The sequence below is a fragment of the Arabidopsis thaliana genome, chromosome 2 (genome assembly GCF_000001735.4).
Source record: "Arabidopsis thaliana chromosome 2, partial sequence".
NCBI classification, from domain to species: domain Eukaryota; kingdom Viridiplantae; phylum Streptophyta; class Magnoliopsida; order Brassicales; family Brassicaceae; genus Arabidopsis; species Arabidopsis thaliana.
In genome coordinates, this window is record NC_003071.7 from 11549234 (window position 1) to 11571925 (window position 22692).

A 22692-nucleotide genomic window follows, 5' to 3' on the forward strand; every position below is an offset into this window, starting at 1 on the left:
AATGATGATAAACGGATTCGGAAAAAAGAAATATGATGAGAAAAGTGGATGTCAAAAAAATATTTTCAGTTACTATTGGGGTGAGGAAAAAAGAGAATCTTCTTTTTTTTTTTTTATTATACTCACAATTAGGAGGCTTTAAAAAACAAATAAAAATACAGACGAAAAAAATAAAAGTAGCGTTGACGACTTAAAAAGAAAAAACTAAAATTGTTTAATTGGAAGAAATAAACTGTAAGGCTGTGAAATGTAGTTACAGCATATGGTAGATTCTTAAATGAATGAAATAATATGATAAGGATTTATCGGTGGTTGTGGTTGTGGTTGTATTTCACACTAACAAAAAACTTATATAAACAAGTTTACCAAATATGCTATAATTTTTCTAAGAAAACGAAAACCAATTTGGATAATTGGATAAAAAATATTGATTAGTGGGAGTACTGAAAGTATTTTTTCTCTTTAAAAGATTTACATAGTTTTGGATAAGAAATCACCACTTCTACTCCAAAAAGCGAACATGAGACACTAGATCTCCATGGTATTGCAAAACTTGTCATCAATACTCCAAAAAGCAAACATGAGATGCTAGATATCCTGGCATTACCATCAGCTCATTTTCGTTATGTTTCATGTTTGTAATGATGCCTCATGTATTATACTCAAGATATTGGAGAAGGTGGCGTTAAGTTCAGGTGCACTTTTGGCGTTATGTGTTATTAGATGGTAATTGATTTGATCAAGTAAAAAATGTATTAGGCTATTAGCCACGACAGTATATATGCAGACTATATGAAGGAAGAATATCACATCGGTGGCTAATAGTGAAAATCACCTTTTAGGTTATTCTGCTTGTTTATACAGAGCAAAAGCATGCCTGCTAATCTGCTTATACTTGTTGGTGGCTTTGAGGCAAAACTTAGGGAACAGGTCAGACTTACAATTAGAGGCACTTGAATGTAGTTTATTGAGTCTAAGCTGCACTAGTTTGTGGATTGAGTTTAAGCTGCACAGATTTCCCACTTTGGTTCTGTTTTTAGTCTAATTTTCCTCCTGCTTGGTTTCTCGTTTCTCATGTGTGATTCTGTTCTGTTTGATTCCTTGTAGGTGTGGTCAAGTCTTCATCAGCTTGCCTCGTGTTTGGTTCTGTTCTTTTCTCAAACTTACTACCACTGGCTGTAAGATTTACTATCCAAATGTGCTATTTACAAATGTTAAGATTTGTTGTTTTATGCTTAAAATGCTTACGTCTAGATGGTGTTTGTGTCAATAATTGGTATCGAATTCAGATATGCAAGTTCTCTCTATGTATAACTGTATAACTCCCTCTTTTTGTTACTGTTTCTAGTGGTTTCATTCTTAAGACACCCACATTAAAAAGGATCACCAATAGATTATATTTATAGCAAAGACACCCATTAAAGGATGACTAATGAGGATCGCCTAATGTTACCTTTAGAAAACCATCAGAGACATAATAAAATCCTTACACATCAACTAGTTCATAAAAGAGACAAATTTAGCATGTACTCTTGTCAAATACAGACTGATTCAATCTTAGTAGTTCCCATATTTTATTTTATTTTAAGATTTAACCTATTCCCATAAAATTATTACCTGAAAAAGAAAAATCATCATAGAAGTACGAATAAATGAGAGCTGACAATTAAAGAGCATTACCTACTTTTTCTGTCCTCATCTATCTCCTCCATTGATTACGCTTCTTGATTGAAGCACCCCACAGAGAGAGAAAAAAATAGCATACATACATTCTCTAGTTCCTTCTCTCTTCTTCTTCTTCTTCTACCCCGCACGAACGTTTCTGGAGTATCTCTTTTCTCTTATCTTTCACTCCATTACAGAGCAAAGCTTGACTCTTTAAGTTCACATGGTGTGTTTTAAAGTTCCTTCTTTTTTACTCAATTTCGAAGCTTTGTGTCTGTTTTATCAAATAATGATGAGAAATTGAGAATGTGGGTTTTTGTGACTCTTTGATTCGTTGTTTAGAGAATTGGGTTTTGGGATTTTGTGTTGAATTGCTCAGTTTTGAAGTCATGCAGATAATATGTTCGATGATATTCCTGTTAGTGATGATGGTGATGAAAGTTTCAGGTTTTTCTGACTTTGAAGCTCTTTTGGAGCTTAAGAAAGGTTTTCAGGGTGACCCTTCTCGAAAAGTTCTTACTTCATGGGATGCTAAAGCTTTATCCTCTGATAGGTGTCCGTTAAACTGGTACGGAGTTACTTGTAGTAGCGGAGGTGTTACTTCTATTGATTTGAATGGTTTCGGTCTGCTTGGGAGTTTCAGTTTTCCAGTCATTGTTGGTCTGAGAATGCTTCAGAATTTGTCGATTGCGAATAATCAGTTTAGTGGAACTCTCTCTAACATTGGTTCGTTAACGTCTCTTAAGTACTTGGATGTTTCGGGTAACTTGTTCCATGGCGCATTACCTTCTGGAATTGAGAATTTGAGGAACCTTGAGTTTGTGAATCTCTCTGGTAACAACAACTTGGGAGGAGTGATTCCTTCTGGTTTTGGGAGTCTTGCCAAGTTGAAGTACCTTGATTTGCAAGGCAACAGTTTCTCTGGGGAAGTGATGAGTCTGTTTTCACAGCTAATTAGTGTGGAGTATGTAGATATAAGCAGGAACAACTTCTCGGGTTCGCTTGATCTGGGTCTAGCAAAGTCAAGCTTTGTTTCCTCGATTCGTCATTTGAACGTAAGTGGGAATTCTTTGGTAGGGGAGCTATTTGCTCATGATGGTATCCCCTTTTTCGATAGCTTAGAGGTGTTTGATGCTAGCAGCAATCAATTGTCTGGTTCTGTTCCAGTCTTCAGCTTTGTTGTCTCTCTCAAGATTCTTCGGTTACAAGACAATCAGTTGTCGGCTTCTTTACCACCGGGCCTTCTGCAAGAGAGTTCAACCATCTTAACTGACCTTGATCTTAGCCTCAATCAACTTGAAGGTAAAATGTATATGAATATTCGTACCCTCTTGTTCTCATTTTTGGACTTTCTTTGCAAATCTTTTTTGTATCTGTTTAGATTACTAAACTGGGAATATTTGTGGCAGGTCCTATCGGAAGTATAACCTCTTCAACACTAGAGAAGCTCAATTTGTCTTCAAATAGACTATCGGGATCATTACCTTTGAAAGTTGGACATTGTGCCATTATTGATCTGAGTAACAATAAGATATCAGGAGAATTGTCAAGGATACAGAATTGGGGAGATTCTGTAGAAATTATTCGGTTGAGTTCAAACTCACTCACTGGAACACTACCTGGCCAAACTTCTCAATTCCTGAGGCTGACTTCACTCAAGGCTGCTAACAACTCGTTGCAGGGTGTACTACCATTTATTTTAGGAACGTATCCTGAGCTGAAAGAGATTGATCTCAGTCACAACCAGCTTAGTGGCGTCATACCGAGTAATCTGTTCATATCTGCAAAGTTGACGGAACTCAACTTGTCAAACAATAATTTCTCTGGTTCTCTTCCTCTTCAAGATGCAAGTACTGTGGGAAACCTTAGCTTGACCAATATTGGTCTGTCTCATAACTCGTTAGGTGGAGTTCTCTCAGAGGAACTAACTCGCTTCCACAATCTGATTTCTCTTGACCTTTCTTATAACAACTTTGAAGGGAATATCCCTGATGGCCTTCCAGACAGCCTAAAGATGTTCACTGTCTCTGCCAATAATCTCTCTGGAAATGTGCCGGAGAATCTTAGACGGTTTCCAGATTCAGCGTTTCATCCAGGGAACGCTTTACTGAATGTCCCCATTTCTCTACCAAAAGATAAAACAGATATAACCTTACGGAAGCATGGGTATCATATGAAGACTTCTGTAAAGGCAGCCCTGATCATAGGCTTGGTCGTGGGTACTGCTCTACTTGCTCTTGTTTGCGTAATGTTTCATTTTATGTTGAGAAAGCAACATGATGAAGAGAAGTCGGATGTGACTGGAGAAAAGAGTATTGTTCCAAAAACTGAACCTTCTTCTTCCAATGTGATTGCAGCAAAGAACAGTGTACAGGAAAATGAATCTTCGTCTTCTACTACTTCTACTCCCTCAATCAAGGCCAAGCTACCGGTTTCTTCTTCACGTTTCTCCCAATATAGTGACTCTGAGAATTCTTCACCATTTTTGAAAGAACCTAACGAGGAGCTTCACTCTGAATCCAGAAAAGATGAAATCTTGTCATCCCAAGTATCTTCTTCAACTCCATCGCTGCCTAAAATCCAGAATTCACCAGATAATCCTACGTCTCGCCAGACTTCTATGAGATTGGATGGGAACCTGTATATTTTCGACAGTTCTCTTAAGCTTACTGCAGAGGAACTGTCTCGTGCTCCGGCTGAAGCTATCGGAAGGAGTTGCCATGGAACGCTGTACAGGGCAGTGCTTAATTCTGATTCTGTATTAGCGGTCAAATGGTTAAGAGAAGGGACTGCAAAAGGTAAGAAGGAATTTGCAAGGGAGATAAAGAAACTTGGGAACATCAATCACCCAAATCTTGTTTCTCTTCAGGCTTACTATTGGGGTCCAAAAGAACACGAGAAGCTCATCATATCAAGATACATGGATGCACCCTGTTTAGCTTTCTATCTCCAAGGTAAAGACTTGGACTTTACTTTCTAGTTAAAATTTGATTGTTTTTTTTCACTTAAAACATGAATTGTTCTAAATGGTTATACATAGCGATGATGGTTTTCTCATCCTCTGTTGTTTGCAGAGGCTGGACAGCTAAACCTCCCACCATTGTTACTGGAAAACCGTCTTAAAATTACTCTGGACATAGCCAGTTGTCTTAGTTACCTGCACAATGGGGAAGCAATTCCACACGGGAATCTAAAATCAACTAATGTTCTCCTGAAACCTCCTGAACTCACTGCACACCTAACAGATTATAGTCTTCATCGATTAATCACACCAGAAGCCACGTCAGAGCAAGTCTTGAACGCAGCTGCCCTTGGCTACTGCCCTCCAGAGTTTGCCAGCTCGAGTAAACCGTACCCTTCTCTGAAAAGCGATGTCTATGCCTTTGGAGTCATTTTGTTAGAGCTTCTAACAGGAAAAGTTTCGGGAGATATAGTGTGCAGTGATCCAGGTGTCGTTGAACTCACTGAATGGGTTCTACTGCTTGTGGGACAAAACCGTGCAACTGAGTGTTTTGATCCATCGATTGTTGGATCACAGGGCTCAAGGAATCCCTTTGGGGTTCTTACTGATGTCTTGCAGGTTGCTCTGAGCTGTATCTCACCAGCACCAGAGAGACCGGATATGAAGCTAGTCTCTCAAGAGCTCTCCAGAATTGTTCTCAAGAGGACAGCAATCTAGAAGAGCTTTCTTTGTGAATGTCGCTGTAAAAATGTCATGTTGGATTCATTTAGTTCTTCCATTACCCTTTTTTATTTGTAGCATAAAATGAAACTGTAAATCTAAATCAAATACTCCAATTGGTTACGAGACAGTATAGAGGGAACTTCATAAAGAGTAAGAAAACTCGTTTGGCTTAGCTTAGTTGCTTTTCCTTTTAGTCATTCCTACTGATGCTTGTAAGTGAAAGTGAGACCAAGTCGCCAAAAAGTCCATCAAACTTGTTGATGATTAGCCTAGTTTCTTAGTCGTTGTCATAGGCATTTTGTCAGGCAAGTATAGTTTTGATGATGGGGCCAAACTTAGCTTGGTTCTAGGCCCATATTCATTAGGTAAGTTTTCAACTCTTCAATGAACTTAATTAGGGAGAGAGAGAGACGTAGGAACTGAGAATACGAGCGATAGACAATACTCTCCTGTGTGCCAAGATTAATTGTAGTTTGGTCTCTAGCAATGGGATTAGCCATGGTGGACTCAGATTGTAGTTATCTTCTCTTGTTCTCATCATCAGCCCTGTATTAGAAGGTCCATAAGAAGCCAACATAAAGTGTCATTAGAATTCCATTAGCCTTTGTAACTAGGGTTTTAGCAAGTAGGAATTCATATGACCAAAACAAAATCTATACTACTATTTACTACACAAGATAGTATTATTAATTTATTATCATTACTATGTATATTACCAAGTTCCCAGAGATAACATAATATAACATACTTAGAAATATATTACATAACTAAGCTTGATGAAGAAAAGACATAATATCCAATACTTAGAAATATATTACACTAGATAAGGCCCGCCTATTTAGGCGGGTGTACCTGAAATTTTTAAATACTTGAACGGGTCTAAACTTCAAAATCCAAAAAACTCGAACCAGAACCTGAATACGTATCCAAACATATCTCAAATATAAATATATATTAGTTACATTTATACTTATATATAGAAAATATTAGGATTTTTTTGGATATATTAGTTATTTTTGTGTATTTTTAGATATATTCAAGCAAAACTACTCGTGTTGTTTTGGAAATTTTTGAAATTTTCAAATAATTTAATAGATTTGCACACAAAATTTGATATTTCAATATATAAATAAACTCGAACCCGAACCCGAACCCAAACTGAACCCGACCCGAAATCTTAAATTACCCGAACGGGTCCTAAACTTCTAAACCCGAAAACTTGAACCCGAAATACCCGATCCGAATACCCAAACGCCTAGGCTTAATAATTAATAGAAAAAACAGAAATCCATAAAAATATTTAGAAACCAAACATTGTTGAAAATATATTTTCTATACATGCCGTAATCTCGTAAGCTAATTTTACATCATGCAAATTAATATTAAATGAGTTAAAATTAATAAATGAAAATAATTGAAAAGTTAAATCTTATAAGCTAAGCTATTTTCTCAAAATGTTCTATTTTCACTTATAATTACATGAGTTAAACACAGATTTGTTAATTTTCTTTTTGTTGAATAAATGTTAATTGTTTATAAATATATAGACATATAAATTAGTATATGTAAATTTGTTTACTTTTTAAGATTTTCTATTTTTTTAGAGAATAAAAAAGTTAAATTTTGAATGACACATGTAAACATCTGATCGTTTGACTTGACACGTGGCACGATCCTATGAGTTAGTAACTTTGAAAACCATACTTTATATAATAAGATAACTAAAACCATACTTCTACGATATACATATATATTTAATAGATCTGCCTACTAGTTATATACATCTCCTTAGAGAAGTACTAGGTATCGCCGGTTTTATTTCTTCACCTCGCTTTTGAGAACATCTTGGAGAAGAGAACCCTTTTCAATTCATGTCATTGTTGAACAGAGAGTTCATGAAGTCGTCATCAACCAATTCCTATATAAAAAGAATTAACCAAAATTATAGTTTCTAAGACTCATAAACTTCAAAATAAAACTGTTATATTCTTTTAGTTCTTGTAAACACTATATCGTTTACCTGCTGATCCAAAAACGACCAATCGGTAAACTCTGGAACAGCTTGTCCCTAAAAAATCGAATCCAGATTTCAGAATATATTTAAACAAATATTTCGTTTATATTAAGTATCATAGTTCCATATAAATATTCTGACTTATATAAATTAGAGGTACCTGATTCTGATTAGGGTTAATGTTGAAATTTGGAGTATTAGTCTCCGGAGTAGCAATAGTGTTCGATGATTCTCCATTAGATTGATCCTTAACAACCAAGTCATGTAAGTCAATAAGTCATTAACAAATGCCGATTTCTATTTAAACATAAGACTAGCTAGGCAGCATGAAAACTTTTCAAATCTACAAAATGTCTAATACTAACAAGTATAGTTAGAAATTTTCCATGATGGATAGTTTTCTAAAACATTAATTTGATAAAATCTAATCTTTGATAGGACGTTGGTTCAAATTCGATTTTTGCTATTGCTAAGATCTCTTAAAAAATAGTAAATACCTGGTTTATGTTCACGAAGGTCCAGTCACCATCTTCTTCTCCTTGTTTCTGCTACACAAACCAAATTTTTTTTTAAAACTCACATATCTCACATCACCTACTTCATGTATATATATCATTTTAAATTTAGGGTTGTGGAAACATACCTTGTTGTCATCGGATTGAAAGTTACTTATGTTGTAAGGAAGCTCACTAGTGTTGCCGAGATCATTGTATAAGTTGAGATTCTCCAGTTGAGGAAGTTCATCAAGATTTGGCTGTGTAGTTGCATTGGCAGGTGGCTGAGGGTTATATGTTGCGTTCTCATTGTTTAAGACCGATTGCATCCCATAGGAGAAGTGGCTAGTTCCCGGTTGATTCGGAGTCAAACTTCCATAGCTGCTCATCATGTTAGTATTGAAATTATGACCACTGATAGCTGACGGTCCAAGTTGTCCAAACCCAAGAACTTGAGATGTTTGGCTGATTTTGTTCGCCATCACGGGTGGCTCGAAAACGGTTCTTGTTTCTTCGTTTTGAGATGGTTGGTTTTCGAAACTGATGTTGCTTTGGATGGGAAGCGTCAAGGTTGATCCAGATCCAATACTGCGGCTCATAGGTGGCTGACCGGTTCATGTAGTTGTAAGACATTTGGTTGTAGCGGACGGGCTCACGTGCTTCGGACAAGAGTCTAGAGTGTCCATGTACGGATTCGGAATAGAATGATCTATTGTTAAGACTTGTCTCATACCAAGAAGTAGATGGTGTGTAATAGTTGACGTACGGCTCCTTAATGTGAGTTTGTCGAAACATCGAGTCTTTGCCTCTATCTGACAGCATGCTAAACCTACCTTGATGCACGACTCTCTTCACGAATAACCGATATTTCTGCAAAATGTAGCAAATGATTTTAAGTTAAATAAAAAGTAGAATGTCACATAATCTATGGTATGATGTATTTAAAGAGGATGAAAAAAAATTCCCAAGCTTTTAAAAGCCAATTAATTAACCAAACACGATTTCTTTTCGACAACTTTTAAAAGTTTAAACCTTCTCTAGAGGGTGTTATAACGAGCTCTTATTGTTGACTAAGGATAGGTTCAAATCAAAAAATCAACTCAAACTTGGAAGATTTTTATGCTTAATAAGATAGTAAAAAGTTTTTTTGTTTGATTCGAGTTAATAGAGGGTTTTTTTTTAAATATATTTTTTCCCATTTTAAACAATAAAATCCAAATACATTTTTGACAAGAGATATCAAACCTGTAAATGGCTGGCTACGTTCTCTCTTGTCAAGTATGGTACGTTCATGATCGCGAGGATCTTTTTGGGCACCACCTCTTTGGAAGATTAGTAAACAAACGTAAAACATTAGTTAGTGTGTGGTGACCTGAATTGTAAGAAAATAAACCGTGTGTATATCGATTTTTTTTAAGAAATCAAAACACTTACTATCATAACCGATATGTTGGATAGCCTGTAAGAATAGGTCTTGAAGAGGATTCGTCCACCAAATCTTTTTCTTCTTGGGGGGTTGCGACAGAGACTCGCCATCATCACTAGGACCACCTTTGGGTTTTCGTTTCCGATTTTTTCTTGAACCATTCGTACTAACATGACTTACATTTGTACTGTTCACGGTTCTTGTATCTGATTTAGATGAGCAGTTCTTCTTCTTGGTCTTTAAAACGTAAGCTTGCTCAGGAACCAACATGATTTGCTGAGGGACACTAACATTTGCGTCCTTTTGGTTTTGCTCGGTCGATAATGTTGATTTACCGTTCCTCTTGTAGGTTAAAGCAAACTGGTAAATCTTTGGTAAGTCAGTTGGTGCTATGGGTTTTGGAATGAAACCCATTGCTCCACAACTTAAACTCTCTTCTTCTTTGTTTGGGTCCGATGACATAACTTTAGATCAAAAGAAATGTAAAGGAAAACAAACGGTTAAATATATCTTAAACTATAACAAGCAAACAAAAAACATAATTTGATTTAAATTGTAAAGAATAAAAAATGTTACCTAAGACTGATAAATTTCCAAATTCTTGAGTGATTTGTTTTTTGAGTTGTAGACCGTTCATGCCAGGCATGTAATAATCTGTGATTATAAGATCTATATTATCTCGTTGATTTTTTAGAGTAGATAATGCTTTCTTCGGATAGTCTACAGCTATAACCGTGATCTCTATAACCGATGGATTTAAAATCATTTAATCAAAATAAAATTAATAAACTAAAATATAATGTGAAAAATATTGCAAGTTCTAAGAATTATTACTTTTTGATTGGTTTAACCTTAAGAAAAATATATTTTACTTATGTTTCGTATGTAGGGCTTATATAGGAAACATAAGGTTTCCACATTAGTTATGAAATATTTCACAAATTTTAAGAAAAGTTCATAGCATAGTAAAACATATTCTATAAAATCACTACATTTTCATTGAAGTGTTTTCAAAATTGTTGTGATTGAAAGGTTAATTGGTCGATTACTTATAAGAAAAGTCGATTTGAAGAATATCAGCTATAGTTTTAATTAAACTAAGAAAATTCACATGTCGTATGCAAACACGATCTACAAATAATTTCTTTTTAATTCAACACTATGTTACTATTTTCTAAATAAACTATTGTTCAACAATCTCTTTTAAAAATTACATAGTATAAAGTATGGTTTGACAAAAAATAAAAAGAAACTTTACATATAGCATATTGGTTAAAACAAATTATCAATCAAACTATCGTTTCAATGTCATCAAAATATGAATACCTCAACTGAAAATTGTAGATGTGTACATGTAAACGGAATTCAAATCCTGATTATTTAGAAGAATAATTTTTAAATTTCAACAAAATATATAGAACATCTTTAAATTTCTCGATTCAAGTTTTGTTTTTAAATCAGCTAGTTGTTTCTCCAAAATTTGTATTTCATGCTAAAAATAATAGAAATAAAAATCTAAATGAAATCACAAACAAAAAATCAATAACATATTATATATGATAATAAGATTTTACCTCTGTATTTGGACTTTTCAAGCATGCGTGACCAAATATCAAGGAAAACACGATTATCGTCCACAACCATGACATTGATTTTCAAGACAGAGCTTTGGTTGTAGACAGATTGAGCAAAAGCCATTCTAATAATCTTTGTAAAGAGTTTTTTTTCTCTCTCAAGTATGTATGAAAGATTTAGGTTGCACAAATTTCACTATTTAAAGGTGAGTAAAGTAGACACGCAAATGCAATATATGGCAATATTGTATTGATGTACTGTATATGTAAATGTTATTTGTAGAAAGAAATAATAATAATAATAAACTAAGATAATGAAAAGTTAATTCTCTTTACTATTTTAATGATAAAATTGAAAATAAAGAAAAGTTGAGAAAAATTAGAAAAAGAGATACAAACAAAATATTACCATTGCTCAGAAATAGCGTGTGCTAATTAATGTAAAAAAATCTAGACTAAGTTAAGAAAAATTTAATGCTATTTACCAATAAATATTTTATATTTAACAAAAAAAAAACAATGGTAGTACAATAATATAAATGAATTTCTAGTGTTTCTCCATATTTTTTCTTTCTTGTTTAAGATTGATTTTCATATAGATTTTCAACATCTTTGTTGGATTTGTGCTATAAAGGGAAAATATTGCAATATTGTTTGTAGAAATTCTAAATAAATATTATTTTTTCAAGATTAACTTCTATCTGTAGAAAAAAAATAAAAATTGATGTAGTTTTTTTTTTTGTCAGTTAAAAATTGATATAGTTAAATTTGCCGATCCTAAGAAACCTAGTTTGTTCCATCCTTGATCATCACATATTATACATAATGTGATTAGAAATAAGATTTTAAATACACAGTCTTTATTTTTGAGTTATCTGATTTTGATATTTTGAGTTTCATATAAAAGAAAAATATTTGTCATTCACGTTTTTGTAGTGATTATTTTTCGTTTTCTATTCTAATACCAAAATGCGTATTAATTCCTATGATTTTGAAATAATCAAATAATTTGTTATATATATAATGACATGATCATAATATCCCAATTTCGAAATAAATATTTCAATCACTAGACTATTTTCTCGTAAATAATAATATATATCAACCATAAAATAATAATATATATTATTACTAAACTTATGAAAAATGAACTATAACATCATAGCTAAAAGACATATCAGGCGGAAAATATTAGTTTAATTTATTATATAAGATGGGTATTACGCGTGTCAAAACCGTTTATTTACTATAATTATTAGATGTAAAACATTCTCACCGATAAAAGCGACAAAATTATATTATCATTTTTGTTGCAATTTGGTTACTGAAAGTAAACTTCTAATTATGGTATTTGTTAAACAGTTTAATATTCCGTATAACGATTTTAACGATATTTTTGTTGATGGTATAACGACTCAATCTAAAATACTAAAAAGATAAGTAACTTACCATCCCATTTTTAAGTAAAAAGCATGTAATGTTAAATAAATTACTAAACGTTTTTTTTGTTTGACAGTGGAATTTGTAGTCATCAAATAATCACATCAATAAATATAATAAAATCAATTAACCAAAAAAAAATGGATCATATATCTCCAGCTATATATTAAATCTTTAATACAATTGTTTTTTTTTGCAAACATAAAATAGACTTTTAAACCATATTTTCTCAAATATCATATAACTACTATATTTTGTTTTAAATCTTTTACTGTACATTTATAACTACTGCTATCTATTGATTTTCAAAATTTCTTCCAAAGTCAAAATTTTATTATTAATATTTCTTAATTTTAATTTTAGTGATATCTTAGTCAGTTTCTTATTCTTCTGTAATCAAGAGTCAGAAGATCTAGTCAATTTTTTATAACGTCTGCTTGTAACGCAGTGTCGTCCGTTTAGTGTGAAAGGTTGATTGACAAAAGCGTCCGTTTAGAGAACTACACAAGTGATGAGAATCTAAGTATGTACGTTAAAGGTAAGCTGCATGCAAAACAAGAGATTTGCTGATAAATGACACTTGTACTTTTCTAATTAATTTGGGGGAAACCAAAGTGGTTTGTAGTAATATAGGAGAAATCGAAGCATTAATGGTTTTGTGATTATGGGAAAGTTAATGTATTTAATAGTAATTACTAGTATTAATTGATATATTAATAAGAAACAGCTTTAACTGTACAAAATTAAAAGAGAAATGGAAAAAACAAACAACTTTAACCATGCATGTGTTGACAATTGCTACCAACAAAGATGAAGTGAACATTAATTATCCAAACTTCTTTATTGGATTCTTATTTTTAAAGAATAAACAATCCCACACAAAAAAAAAAAAAAGAAGATAAGGAATAATAACTTGTGTAAAAAAAGGATAATTAATAGTGATATTTAAAAATGATAAGATTCTTGCATTTCTTACAAGATACATAGTTTGATATAGGTCATCCCTAAACCTTATTCCAAATCATTAAATTTCACATAAAAAAAAATTATGAATATAAAATTTAAATTTTCAATTTCAAAGATATTTTCCATAAATAAAAGTCAAACAATGGAGAATATTAACAATGTAAACTATATCATAAAATTAATTAAACAGTAATTTTGTTAATTAAAACATATGACCTTAATCTTGTTTAATAACAATATTTCTTTAATGTTTTTGTCATAAAATCCCAAATAATTAATTGAAAATCACATAACTTAATGTTGTAAGATATTATTTTAATTGAATTGATATATTTTCTTCATATTATTGATATTTAAATCTTTCATAGATATTCTAAAGTATCCATCAATCTTGTTAAAATCTGCTATAGATTATATATATTAATAATATTCCACATAAGTTAGTGATTGATCTTATGCAAGGTAACAGCCTCAATTTTGGATGCTATAACTGGATATGCGAAGCTCGACAATGGCAAAAAAAGATTCTATGAGGTCCAATTCAAATGGACAACCAAAACCAATAACAGACTGACGGATCTCCTAACATCAAACTCTATCCCAAATTATAATTATTTTTATTAATACTTTTAAGCTCCTTTATTTATTTTTGACGCGTTACATTGTAATTACGTTCAATCTTTATAATAAAATAGCAGATGTTAAAAAAACAATTCCACATAGTTTCCATATTATATTCAATTTTTTTGAATAATTTATTAATTTAAATTCGAAAATATCAAAATTCATTTTTTTTGTTAAATTTAAATATTATATTTTAAAATATCTTATATAGTACTTTTTACAATTACTATTGGAGATGAAAAATTCATAAGAATATAGTACTATTATTGATTCGATTTTTTTTTAATCTATATATATACCCATTAAGACACAAACAATGTTAAATTTTGGAAACATTCATTTACACTAATCTACATATATATTTTCTGCTTCTGCTTTCGTTAACTCGTAAACACTAACACTAATAATCTGGAATTGGAAACGGAAGCAGGAGCAAAAAATATATAATCAATTTTGTAAGGGATAATTGTGGAACCAAACCCAATTCACTTGTCCTCTCACTCCACAGGCCATTAAACAGGCCAACATTTTTTTTGGTTAAAAGTAAATAGGCCAACATTTTGATACATGTATGTCATATATGTTCCTCTTTAATTATGCAATGTGAACACTTTATTTGGAGTATTTTTTATGTTTACGAATTGGTCAATGCACTTCCCAACCTGATTATATGGTAAAGCATGAACTCTATATTTTATATTTTAGTAACGTAGTCAAATTATTAATTGAAAATTCATGCATTTTTATTGAATATTAGAAACGAAAGGGTCAAGTGCAGCATGTTTTGTCTCCTTCCATTTTCTCTGCGAGACCTCATCATCATTGTGAGAAAACAGAAGGAAGAAAAATCTTCAGAGCTCCTTTATTGCAAGGTATGTCATATGTGCAATTTTTTCTACATGATTTTTATCTATGATGATAGATGTTGAAAAATTCTATTTGTTTTGTTCACGTTTTGAAAATTTCTGTAATATATGAACGATCATAACGCATAAGATGAAAATTAGAACAAGATATAATGAACGATTCCTGCTTAATTCATAGACAATTATACAAATAGCGTGTAATGTTCATCAAAAGAGAACTAAATTTTTACCAAAAAAAAGTGTGTGACATCTTTTACTTTTGTAATTATTTTCTTTAATCACGAGTGAAAATTTCTGTAGTAATAGTAATTGGCACAATATTAATTTGTATGGTGAAATTTAATTTGTATGCTAGCTATTCTTTCATCATGACAATGTTTGTAGTATAGGATCATATTCTATATTTTCTCTTTTTGTTTTTTTTTGTTTTTATTTTCTGATGATAAAGTAACTATCATATATAGATAACAATTTCTTTTAGTTTTTTTGGTGCCATATTTTCACGCAATTAGGTTGAACCACTGTCATTATTTTTTATCCAAAACAATGGTCAATCCAAACCAAAGTTGTATTGACCATTTCTGTATTACATCTATAAAAATCCTCGAGTTTTGTTGATAGTTATTTAAATTTACTGTATAGCTAAAAAAATAAATCAATATACTAGTTCAACTAAATCTTAAGACTTTATACTCTATAAAATAAGTTTTGTTTAGTTAAAGTATAAAATAAAGAAACTATATAATTGCCTAACGTGCACTCCACAATGGTACAGTCTTAGTTCGTGATCTCCGCATACATTTTATTAGACAATAATGTATTTGTGTGGATTGTGTAAATATGCATCTTGACGTTTTAAAAAAAAAAACATAACTGTCTGTATACGAAACTAATACATTCATAACGTGTTTATCTTAAGTAATGGTTTGGTAAATAGTAGTATAGTAGTTAACAATTTGATATAATATGGTTTGTAAACCTAAACTTTGGTATTTTTGAAACTTTTCAAAAATAGTAAAGTTTTAGACAATTTTTCAGTATATTCTAGCCTTCTAGGATACACTCTTAAAAGAAAACGTTTTTAAAATTTAATATATATAACCTTCTATCTGTCTTTTGTGGTATATTATAATGTGGCAAGTTTAACAAATCTTTAGAACTGAGACAAAAAAAATTGGTATACTTGGTCAATTTCTGGTTAACTCAATTTGAATGGGTACTCTTAAACACACTTGACACTTTTCTGTAAATTGTAATGTGTATATATCATTAGCTGTTGGACTCCGCGGTTTAACAAACCGTGTTTGCTTTTCTGCCTTTTAGCTGTAATCCATCGATACAGACTTATTATTCTTTAACTTGTGCTTCTTATCTTACTCGTGAGCACGTTATTCAATTTTTATTCATTTCTTATTACATATAATTAATTTGTTGCTTTCATGTTTCAGTTTGATCACTTCCTTATTAATAGTATATACTTTCAACCTTATATAGATTACTAAGTCAAGTTTTAATTATTTTTACAGTATTTCTATCCTTATTAACTCATTGTTTGGTTTTAATTTTTTTTTTTTTTTTGAAAATTTTAGTATAGAACTGGGGATAAATATTCAAATTGTTTCAAATTAACCGCTGTTAAGGTTTAAAAGATAAACAAAATATCCAAATTTTTCAAAACTTTCATACTTATAGAAAAAACTAATAAATGTTTGTAACATAATCGTAAGAATCACATATATGATACATATGTTTATGGTCTAGTTGAAAGATTTAATATAAAATTAGAAGACCTATGTTAGAATCTCCACACTACAGTTTGCAACTATTATTAACTATTGTGAAATATCTAAAATAGCAAAAATACTCTGGATTTCTGTATAAGATTTTATGATTTAGAAAAAAAAACAGTAATCAATATTTCTTCATAATATACATCTTAATAATCACACGAATCTTTTCTTTATAAGTTATAAAAGAAATAGCCTGCAAAACTACACCACATAAATTCTCTAAACATAACTATCTGAAATATTTTATTCCATATTAATATGTTCAAGTCAGAGATTTCTCTCTTCATTAGTTCATATAAAACTTCTTATTCTTGGCTTTAGACAAATTCAACACTAATCACGTCTTGATTTTATTACCAACTTTAAGCATTTGAAAAAAAAAACCAGTGGATTTCGTGTGGGCCCTGCATAAGCAGCGCGTGCAATCAATTTGTTTTTTTTCTCTACGCGTTTTCGCCACCTTATTTATTTTCATGCGTTCATATATTTTTCTCATTAATTCACATTTAAACACTTCTCTGCATATATTTGCTTCTCCGTTTCTCATTTCTCAACTCTCAAACTCAAATCACTTCCTTTGTCTCAGTGACTCTAGTCTATCTCCAATGGCTGAACGAGTCTATCCCGCCGATTCACCACCACAAAGCGGACAATTCTCCGGCAACTTCAGCTCCGGCGAATTCCCCAAAAAACCAGCACCACCACCATCAACATACGTAATCCAAGTCCCAAAAGATCAAATCTACCGTATACCACCGCCGGAAAACGCACACCGCTTTGAACAACTCTCTCGTAAAAAAACCAACCGCAGTAACTGTAGATGCTGCTTCTGCTCATTCCTCGCCGCGGTTTTCATCTTAATCGTCCTCGCCGGAATATCCTTCGCGGTTCTCTACCTAATCTACCGTCCCGAAGCTCCTAAATACTCCATCGAAGGATTCTCTGTTTCCGGTATCAATCTGAATTCAACATCTCCGATTTCGCCGAGTTTTAACGTTACCGTTAGATCACGTAACGGTAACGGTAAAATCGGGGTTTACTACGAGAAAGAAAGCTCTGTTGATGTGTATTACAACGACGTTGATATAAGTAACGGTGTTATGCCGGTGTTTTATCAGCCGGCGAAGAATGTAACGGTCGTTAAGTTGGTTTTAAGTGGTTCTAAAATACAGTTGACTAGTGGTATGAGGAAGGAGATGCGTAATGAGGTGAGTAAGAAAACGGTGCCGTTTAAGTTGAAGATTAAAGCTCCGGTGAAGATTAAGTTTGGTTCTGTTAAGACGTGGACTATGATTGTTAATGTTGACTGTGATGTAACGGTGGATAAATTGACGGCGCCGTCGAGGATTGTGTCGAGAAAATGCAGTCATGACGTGGATCTTTGGTGATGAATTTGCTCTTTGTTTTTTTTTTTTAAAGAAGAAAATAAGAAAAGAAATGAGTACAGAGGATGTTTTTGGATTTGTAGGATTTTTTTTTTATAAATTATAATGTTGACTTTGCATTTTTTATTTTGGGATGTTTTTTTTGATGAGAACATATAATGTTGTGAATTTGTGATTGGCCGGAACATTTCCAATTTGAACCTTATTTTATGTAAGTTGAAAACTTCTTTTTTGTACAGTTCACATTTTGAAGGAGTAGTTTGCTGTTGAGAGAATAATAAAGTTGGTTTTCAACTTTATATAATAAGAGGTTTTCAGTCATTGGACAACCTCTGAAACCATATTTAATTATTTATTTTGTTATTCCCACCACAAAGGCACAAGTTAACTATCACAATTATCTGCCAAATTCATGCTTGAAGCAATCTTTTTATGTAATCCCTTTTGCATTTACAAATGCCTAAACCCAATTTTCCCTCCAAAATTCTAACCTGACAAAACTCCATTTTTCTAAGAAACCAAAAAAATTCATTTTCCTTGTGAAGAGTACGCCTTCTTCAACTGCTCGTAGTTGTTTTTAGCTCCGTGGATTCCTTCTTTAAGTTCCTCATACATTTTCACTGATGATTCTGCAAACTGGTTGAGTTGTCCAACAAATCCTTCCAAGCTTGTCCTAAACCGATCAAATCCCGGACCACAATCCTCCAATGTCTCATCTTGCAACATGTGAGCTGTCAAATCGTTTTTGTTCTCACCAGATCGATGTTTCTTGGTGCGATTCTTCTCCTGACGTGGCAAGAACCTGGCAACATCAGAAGCAAGTGCTTTAATGGAGCCTGAAACCTCTTTGGTAGGTAAGACTTCGAGCTTTTCTAGCCAGATTCCACAGGTTGCATAAATGGGGGGCCCATAGTTTCTCAAAGACGGTTGTGGTGCACGCCTTTTTCGTTTGGATCGTTGTGGTAAGGCGACACATTTCACCAGCCACTCGTTTATCGCTTGAATATACGATTTCTGGCCTGTGATCCATTTTGTAAAGCTTGAGGCCAATGCGCAGAGCTCATCTTCAAGGTGAGATGTTACTTGTCTGTGCAACTCTGATTGCATGTTGAGTTTAATGTTTCCGCCTCTGTAACACGCTTTGATTAACTGAAACTGAACCTTGTGGCATTCCAACATTACTTCCCACATACGACTCAACCTATTCACATCCAAGAAATGATATATATAATGGTTCAGGTCAAATTTGAAATCAAACGAATTGAGTATACTGGAGAGAGTGACTTAACACATACCCTTCAATGAGTTCTTCAAGTTGAGGCTGGAGCTCATTGTCACGGAGTTCTTCAATCCGTCTTGATATTGAGTCGATCCTATGAATCGCCACTCTGATTCTGGAGTGAAGGTCTTTCACAACTGCACGTGTCTTGTCTATTCTTTGTGAACCTTTACCTTCTGATTCAAGTTCTCTCAAAATTCTGCACTTTTCGTCATACTCTCTCCGCACAGTCTGACTCCCCTGAAACCGATAAAAAAGTGAAGAAAACAAATCACATACTTTTACTGCAATTTCTTGATTTTCTTAAAAAACTATTCAATGCACTATAAGTACCTTAACTTCATCATAGAGCTTCCGCTCCCATGCATACAATCTGTCTAGCGTTGAGGCATGGCTTCCAGCAATCATGCAAATGTTTTCAAAGAGATTACTATTGAGCTCTTCCACATCATCAGAATTCATTCCTCCGAGAGGATTCCGAGAAGATGAGGATCGTGAAGATTCAGTCCTATGCCAGGTCAAGTATTTCACAGAGTTCTGAGCAGGCTCTGCACAAACAACTTAGACTGTAAACACTCCATACAATCTACAACAGTTGACCCAAAATTTAGATAAGCTTGATTACCTTCCGGTACATCTTTTGGATCTTCCCCACAAGAGAGACAGGTTTTGAACAGTGATGATGCACCGGAGCCACCTGCAAAAAGCAGAGATAAGTGATTTAAAGAGTGTTTTTCTTCAGATATGAATCACAATCAGTAAGCAATTTAGATGCAGAGACACATTAGATTAACTAAGGTGGAATTTACGCATACATATACGTGCAAGTAAAACCTTCAGAGATAAAAATTATTACTTTCTTTTGATGGAACTATTGGACGGAAATGTAGTTTATTGGCTTCAAGCATCCTAGGAACCTCTTTTCCAGTCTCTGAAGCTTTAACAAAGAGCAACTCTATCTCTTTCATACTTGACAAGAAGTCCCTGGGAGGAAGCTTGTTCTCGGTGTGATCTCCCTTGTTTGGTGTTTTGTTCACTGGAGTAGCTACTAAAGGCGTCACTGGTGGTGATAACTCAGGAGTTTTACTTTTCTCAGCGTCTGAGGAGTCGCTTTCCACTCCCTCTCTTTGAGGCAAAGTACTGTGATCACGGCGCACTCTATTGAAGTTTTCAAAGCTTCTAACAAGAGTATCACTTGTGGGTTCATCAAACTCATCATCATCCGAATCTCTGGACTCTTCCCTTTCTTGAAAAGAAAAGTCCTCACCATCATCTTCCTCCTCTGGAGTTCCATCTTCCTCCTTAACAGATCTCGACACATGACCATTCCCAACATGAGAAGAAGAAAACTGGTTGTCAATTGGATGAGAAAGACCAAAATAATCCCAAGGTGCTTCAGGTGGCATGGAAGAAGATTCCTCAAATGGGGTTGATTCCATCTTTTCTATAGACCTGCTTGGTGGGATACTGGATGAGGTAACAGTGGCAATAATAGATACTGGTGGTTTCTCTTCCACTTTTTTTGAAGAAAACCCTTTGAATTTCATATGATTGACCTGGAACGGACTGGTACTAGGAGGCGACGGAGGAGGAGAATACGTGTCATGGTGGGAATGTGAAGCAGGTGGAGGAGAGTATGACAAATGAGAAACAGATTTCTCGATTAAAGCAAGAGGTTGTTCTGGTGTTGCACTAGTGGACGTGTACAAGGAAGATTCAACTGGAACTTCAGTCTCAGAAAATTTCCTGAGGGCAGTTCCGGTACTCTTAAGAGACTGAACGTATGAAACGTGAGCAGCAGCTAACAAACATCTTCCATCGAGTGCTTGTTGGACGAATTTTTTTCTTTCTCGACATAACTGTAAGGCTTTATCTTCATCTATTCTGGATGTTGATGCACCCATTGTCCAAGCTTACATGCAAAAAAAAGAGTAACATGAGTTAGATTTACAACCTGCAGAACTACTAGAATAGCTTCAAATTCAGAAAAAGAAACTTTAATTAGTGGGGAGTGATCATATGTTAATTAGGACTCACTAACTATTCCGACTAGGAAATTTTCTGTTAAGTGGTTTTGGAGATTCTAATAAATAGGAAGCAGGACGATGGATAGATCCATCCTGCGACATAGGCTTGGTTTAGACCGAGGGAACTGTGTTCTGTATTTTGGGGTTCTATTTCAGTTATTGATTTCAGTAAAATAGTGGTTCTGATTATATTCTAGTGATCCTTAACTCTAACAAAAACAAACACAACAATCACAAAACCACTTCAAAAAAAAAAAAAGTATTAAAGCCTCTCAAGACACTGTATTCTAGGGATCAATGCACTGACCCCTGGCAAGACCCGATCAGAAATAACCAAAACATAACTAGAAGAGAGAATTAAGTAATAGCGAGTCATCTGTTCCACTAAGTTATCTAATGCAAAGGTGTGAGTGAGAGTATCATTGTATTCATGTTGAATATGAGAGAAGAACAGTGCCCTTTATTACCAAATTGCATCATGATATATAAAACAAATGAAAATTACGCATTGCAGGATATTTGCTATTTAGCGAGACATGATCATTCTCTCAAATCTCAAACTCAAATCTCATGCCTCCGTATATAGAAAAAAACAAAGAAATCCCAAGCAAACACAACGAAGATACATAAATTAAATCCAAGGCAACAAATACAAATCAAGCTTATGTTGCTCCCAACACAACACAAATCAATCATACATACCAAATAAAAAAAACCCTCAAAGCAACTATCTATCAACAATTAAAGAACAAATTTCCACTTTGAAATCCTAACACAATCTAACCTATTCTCTTAACTTAGTAACCTGTTCCGCCGTTTAAAGTTCCTCAAGCAAAATCCTTATGGAAAGAGTAAAACTTTCACAGAACCATCGGATAGATGACAAACAATCAGAATCACATAAGAAGGCAACTTTTTCGTAATCGGAATCCCAAAATAGGGCGAGAGAGAATATAAGGAGAGCATAACCAAAGTCATACCGCAGACAAAACACAAAACTGATTGAACAAATTAAGAAGTTTTCTTAGAGTAATCGAAAATCAAAACCTGAAAAGTGCACGAATTTGACAAAAAAGAGAGATTTTTATAGAAAGGTAAAGAAACCCAAATGAAATTGGACCATTAGAGTAGAAGAAAACCTAGAAAAGGTGAGATTTTTCACACAAGTAGAAGAAACAACAGTAAGATGGAGAAACGGTGATACCTAAAGAGATGTCCTTTGAGAGCTTTGGAGTTACGCGAGAGGATCAAACCCAAAAGAAAACAAAACGTCTTCTTCTACAGGAGACGAAGAAGAAGGAGAGAGGTGGTCTGTGTCGTGTGTGAGTCAGCAGCGAATCAGATGGGTAGAGAGAAGAGAGAGAGAGAGAAGAGGAATCTTATGCGAGAGGAGAAAAAGGAGATTGTGTGTGTATGTGTGTGACTACCAACATGCAATAAAGCATTTGCTTGCTTGT

The 22692-nt window shown here is 33.5% G+C and overlaps 4 protein-coding genes and 1 non-coding gene across 10 annotated transcripts; 3 read left to right on the forward strand and 2 right to left on the reverse strand.

The window, feature by feature from the left end:
- Positions 1–491: 491 nt before the first annotated feature.
- AT2G00810 lies at positions 492–1119 on the forward strand. 2 transcript variants are annotated; one of them, NR_143687.1, is made up of 2 exons: positions 492–726; positions 1108–1119. It is a non-coding gene; the product is annotated as an uncharacterized misc_RNA (transcript). The 2 variants fall into 2 exon arrangements; NR_143688.1 differs by lacking the exon at positions 1108–1119 and adding an exon at positions 843–942 and having other exon boundaries at positions 544–695.
- A 352-nt stretch (positions 1120–1471) lies between these two features.
- Positions 1472–5542, forward strand: AT2G27060 (Leucine-rich repeat protein kinase family protein). Of its 3 annotated transcripts, none has more exons than NM_001336098.1 (4): positions 1596–2967; positions 3075–4463; positions 4535–4619; positions 4740–5542. In NM_001336098.1, exons 1-4 carry the CDS (start codon positions 2055–2057, stop codon positions 4786–4788), a joined length of 2436 nt encoding a protein of 811 aa, NP_001323606.1. In that variant the 5' UTR covers positions 1596–2054; the 3' UTR covers positions 4789–5542. The 3 variants fall into 3 exon arrangements, with proteins under 3 accessions (NP_180274.2, NP_001323606.1, NP_001323607.1); NM_001336099.1 differs by having other exon boundaries at positions 1608–1891; positions 2113–2967; positions 3075–4619; NM_128264.4 differs by having other exon boundaries at positions 1472–2967; positions 3075–4619.
- A 1616-nt stretch (positions 5543–7158) lies between these two features.
- Positions 7159–10982, reverse strand: RR13 (response regulator 13; the record flags this gene model as incomplete). Its single annotated transcript, NM_001336100.1, has 10 exons — positions 7159–7268; positions 7371–7418; positions 7525–7611; positions 7862–7909; positions 8008–8407; positions 8469–8728; positions 9104–9180; positions 9293–9748; positions 9861–10025; positions 10859–10982. The coding sequence occupies 10 exons, from the start codon at positions 10980–10982 to the stop codon at positions 7215–7217; spliced, it is 1719 nt and encodes a 572-aa protein (NP_001318296.1). The 3' UTR covers positions 7159–7214.
- Positions 10983–14699: 3717 nt separating this feature from the next.
- AT2G27080 (Late embryogenesis abundant (LEA) hydroxyproline-rich glycoprotein family) lies at positions 14700–18271 on the forward strand. Of its 2 annotated transcripts, NM_201811.1 has the most exons (2): positions 14700–14760; positions 17131–18271. In NM_201811.1, exon 2 carries the CDS (start codon positions 17150–17152, stop codon positions 17930–17932), a length of 783 nt encoding a protein of 260 aa, NP_973540.1. In that variant the 5' UTR covers positions 14700–14760; positions 17131–17149; the 3' UTR covers positions 17933–18271. The 2 variants fall into 2 exon arrangements, with proteins under 2 accessions (NP_973540.1, NP_565634.1); NM_128266.2 differs by lacking the exon at positions 14700–14760 and having other exon boundaries at positions 17055–18271.
- AT2G27090 (bZIP transcription factor (DUF630 and DUF632)) lies at positions 18203–22670 on the reverse strand. 2 transcript variants are annotated; one of them, NM_128267.5, is made up of 6 exons: positions 22440–22670; positions 20065–21120; positions 19834–19905; positions 19542–19756; positions 19225–19448; positions 18203–19130 (listed from the first exon to the last, which is right to left on the reverse strand). In NM_128267.5, exons 2-6 carry the CDS (start codon positions 21110–21112, stop codon positions 18458–18460), a joined length of 2232 nt encoding a protein of 743 aa, NP_180277.1. In that variant the 5' UTR covers positions 21113–21120; positions 22440–22670; the 3' UTR covers positions 18203–18457. The 2 variants fall into 2 exon arrangements, with proteins under 2 accessions (NP_180277.1, NP_001324823.1); NM_001336101.1 differs by lacking the exon at positions 22440–22670 and adding an exon at positions 22020–22273.
- Positions 22671–22692: the final 22 nt, after the last annotated feature.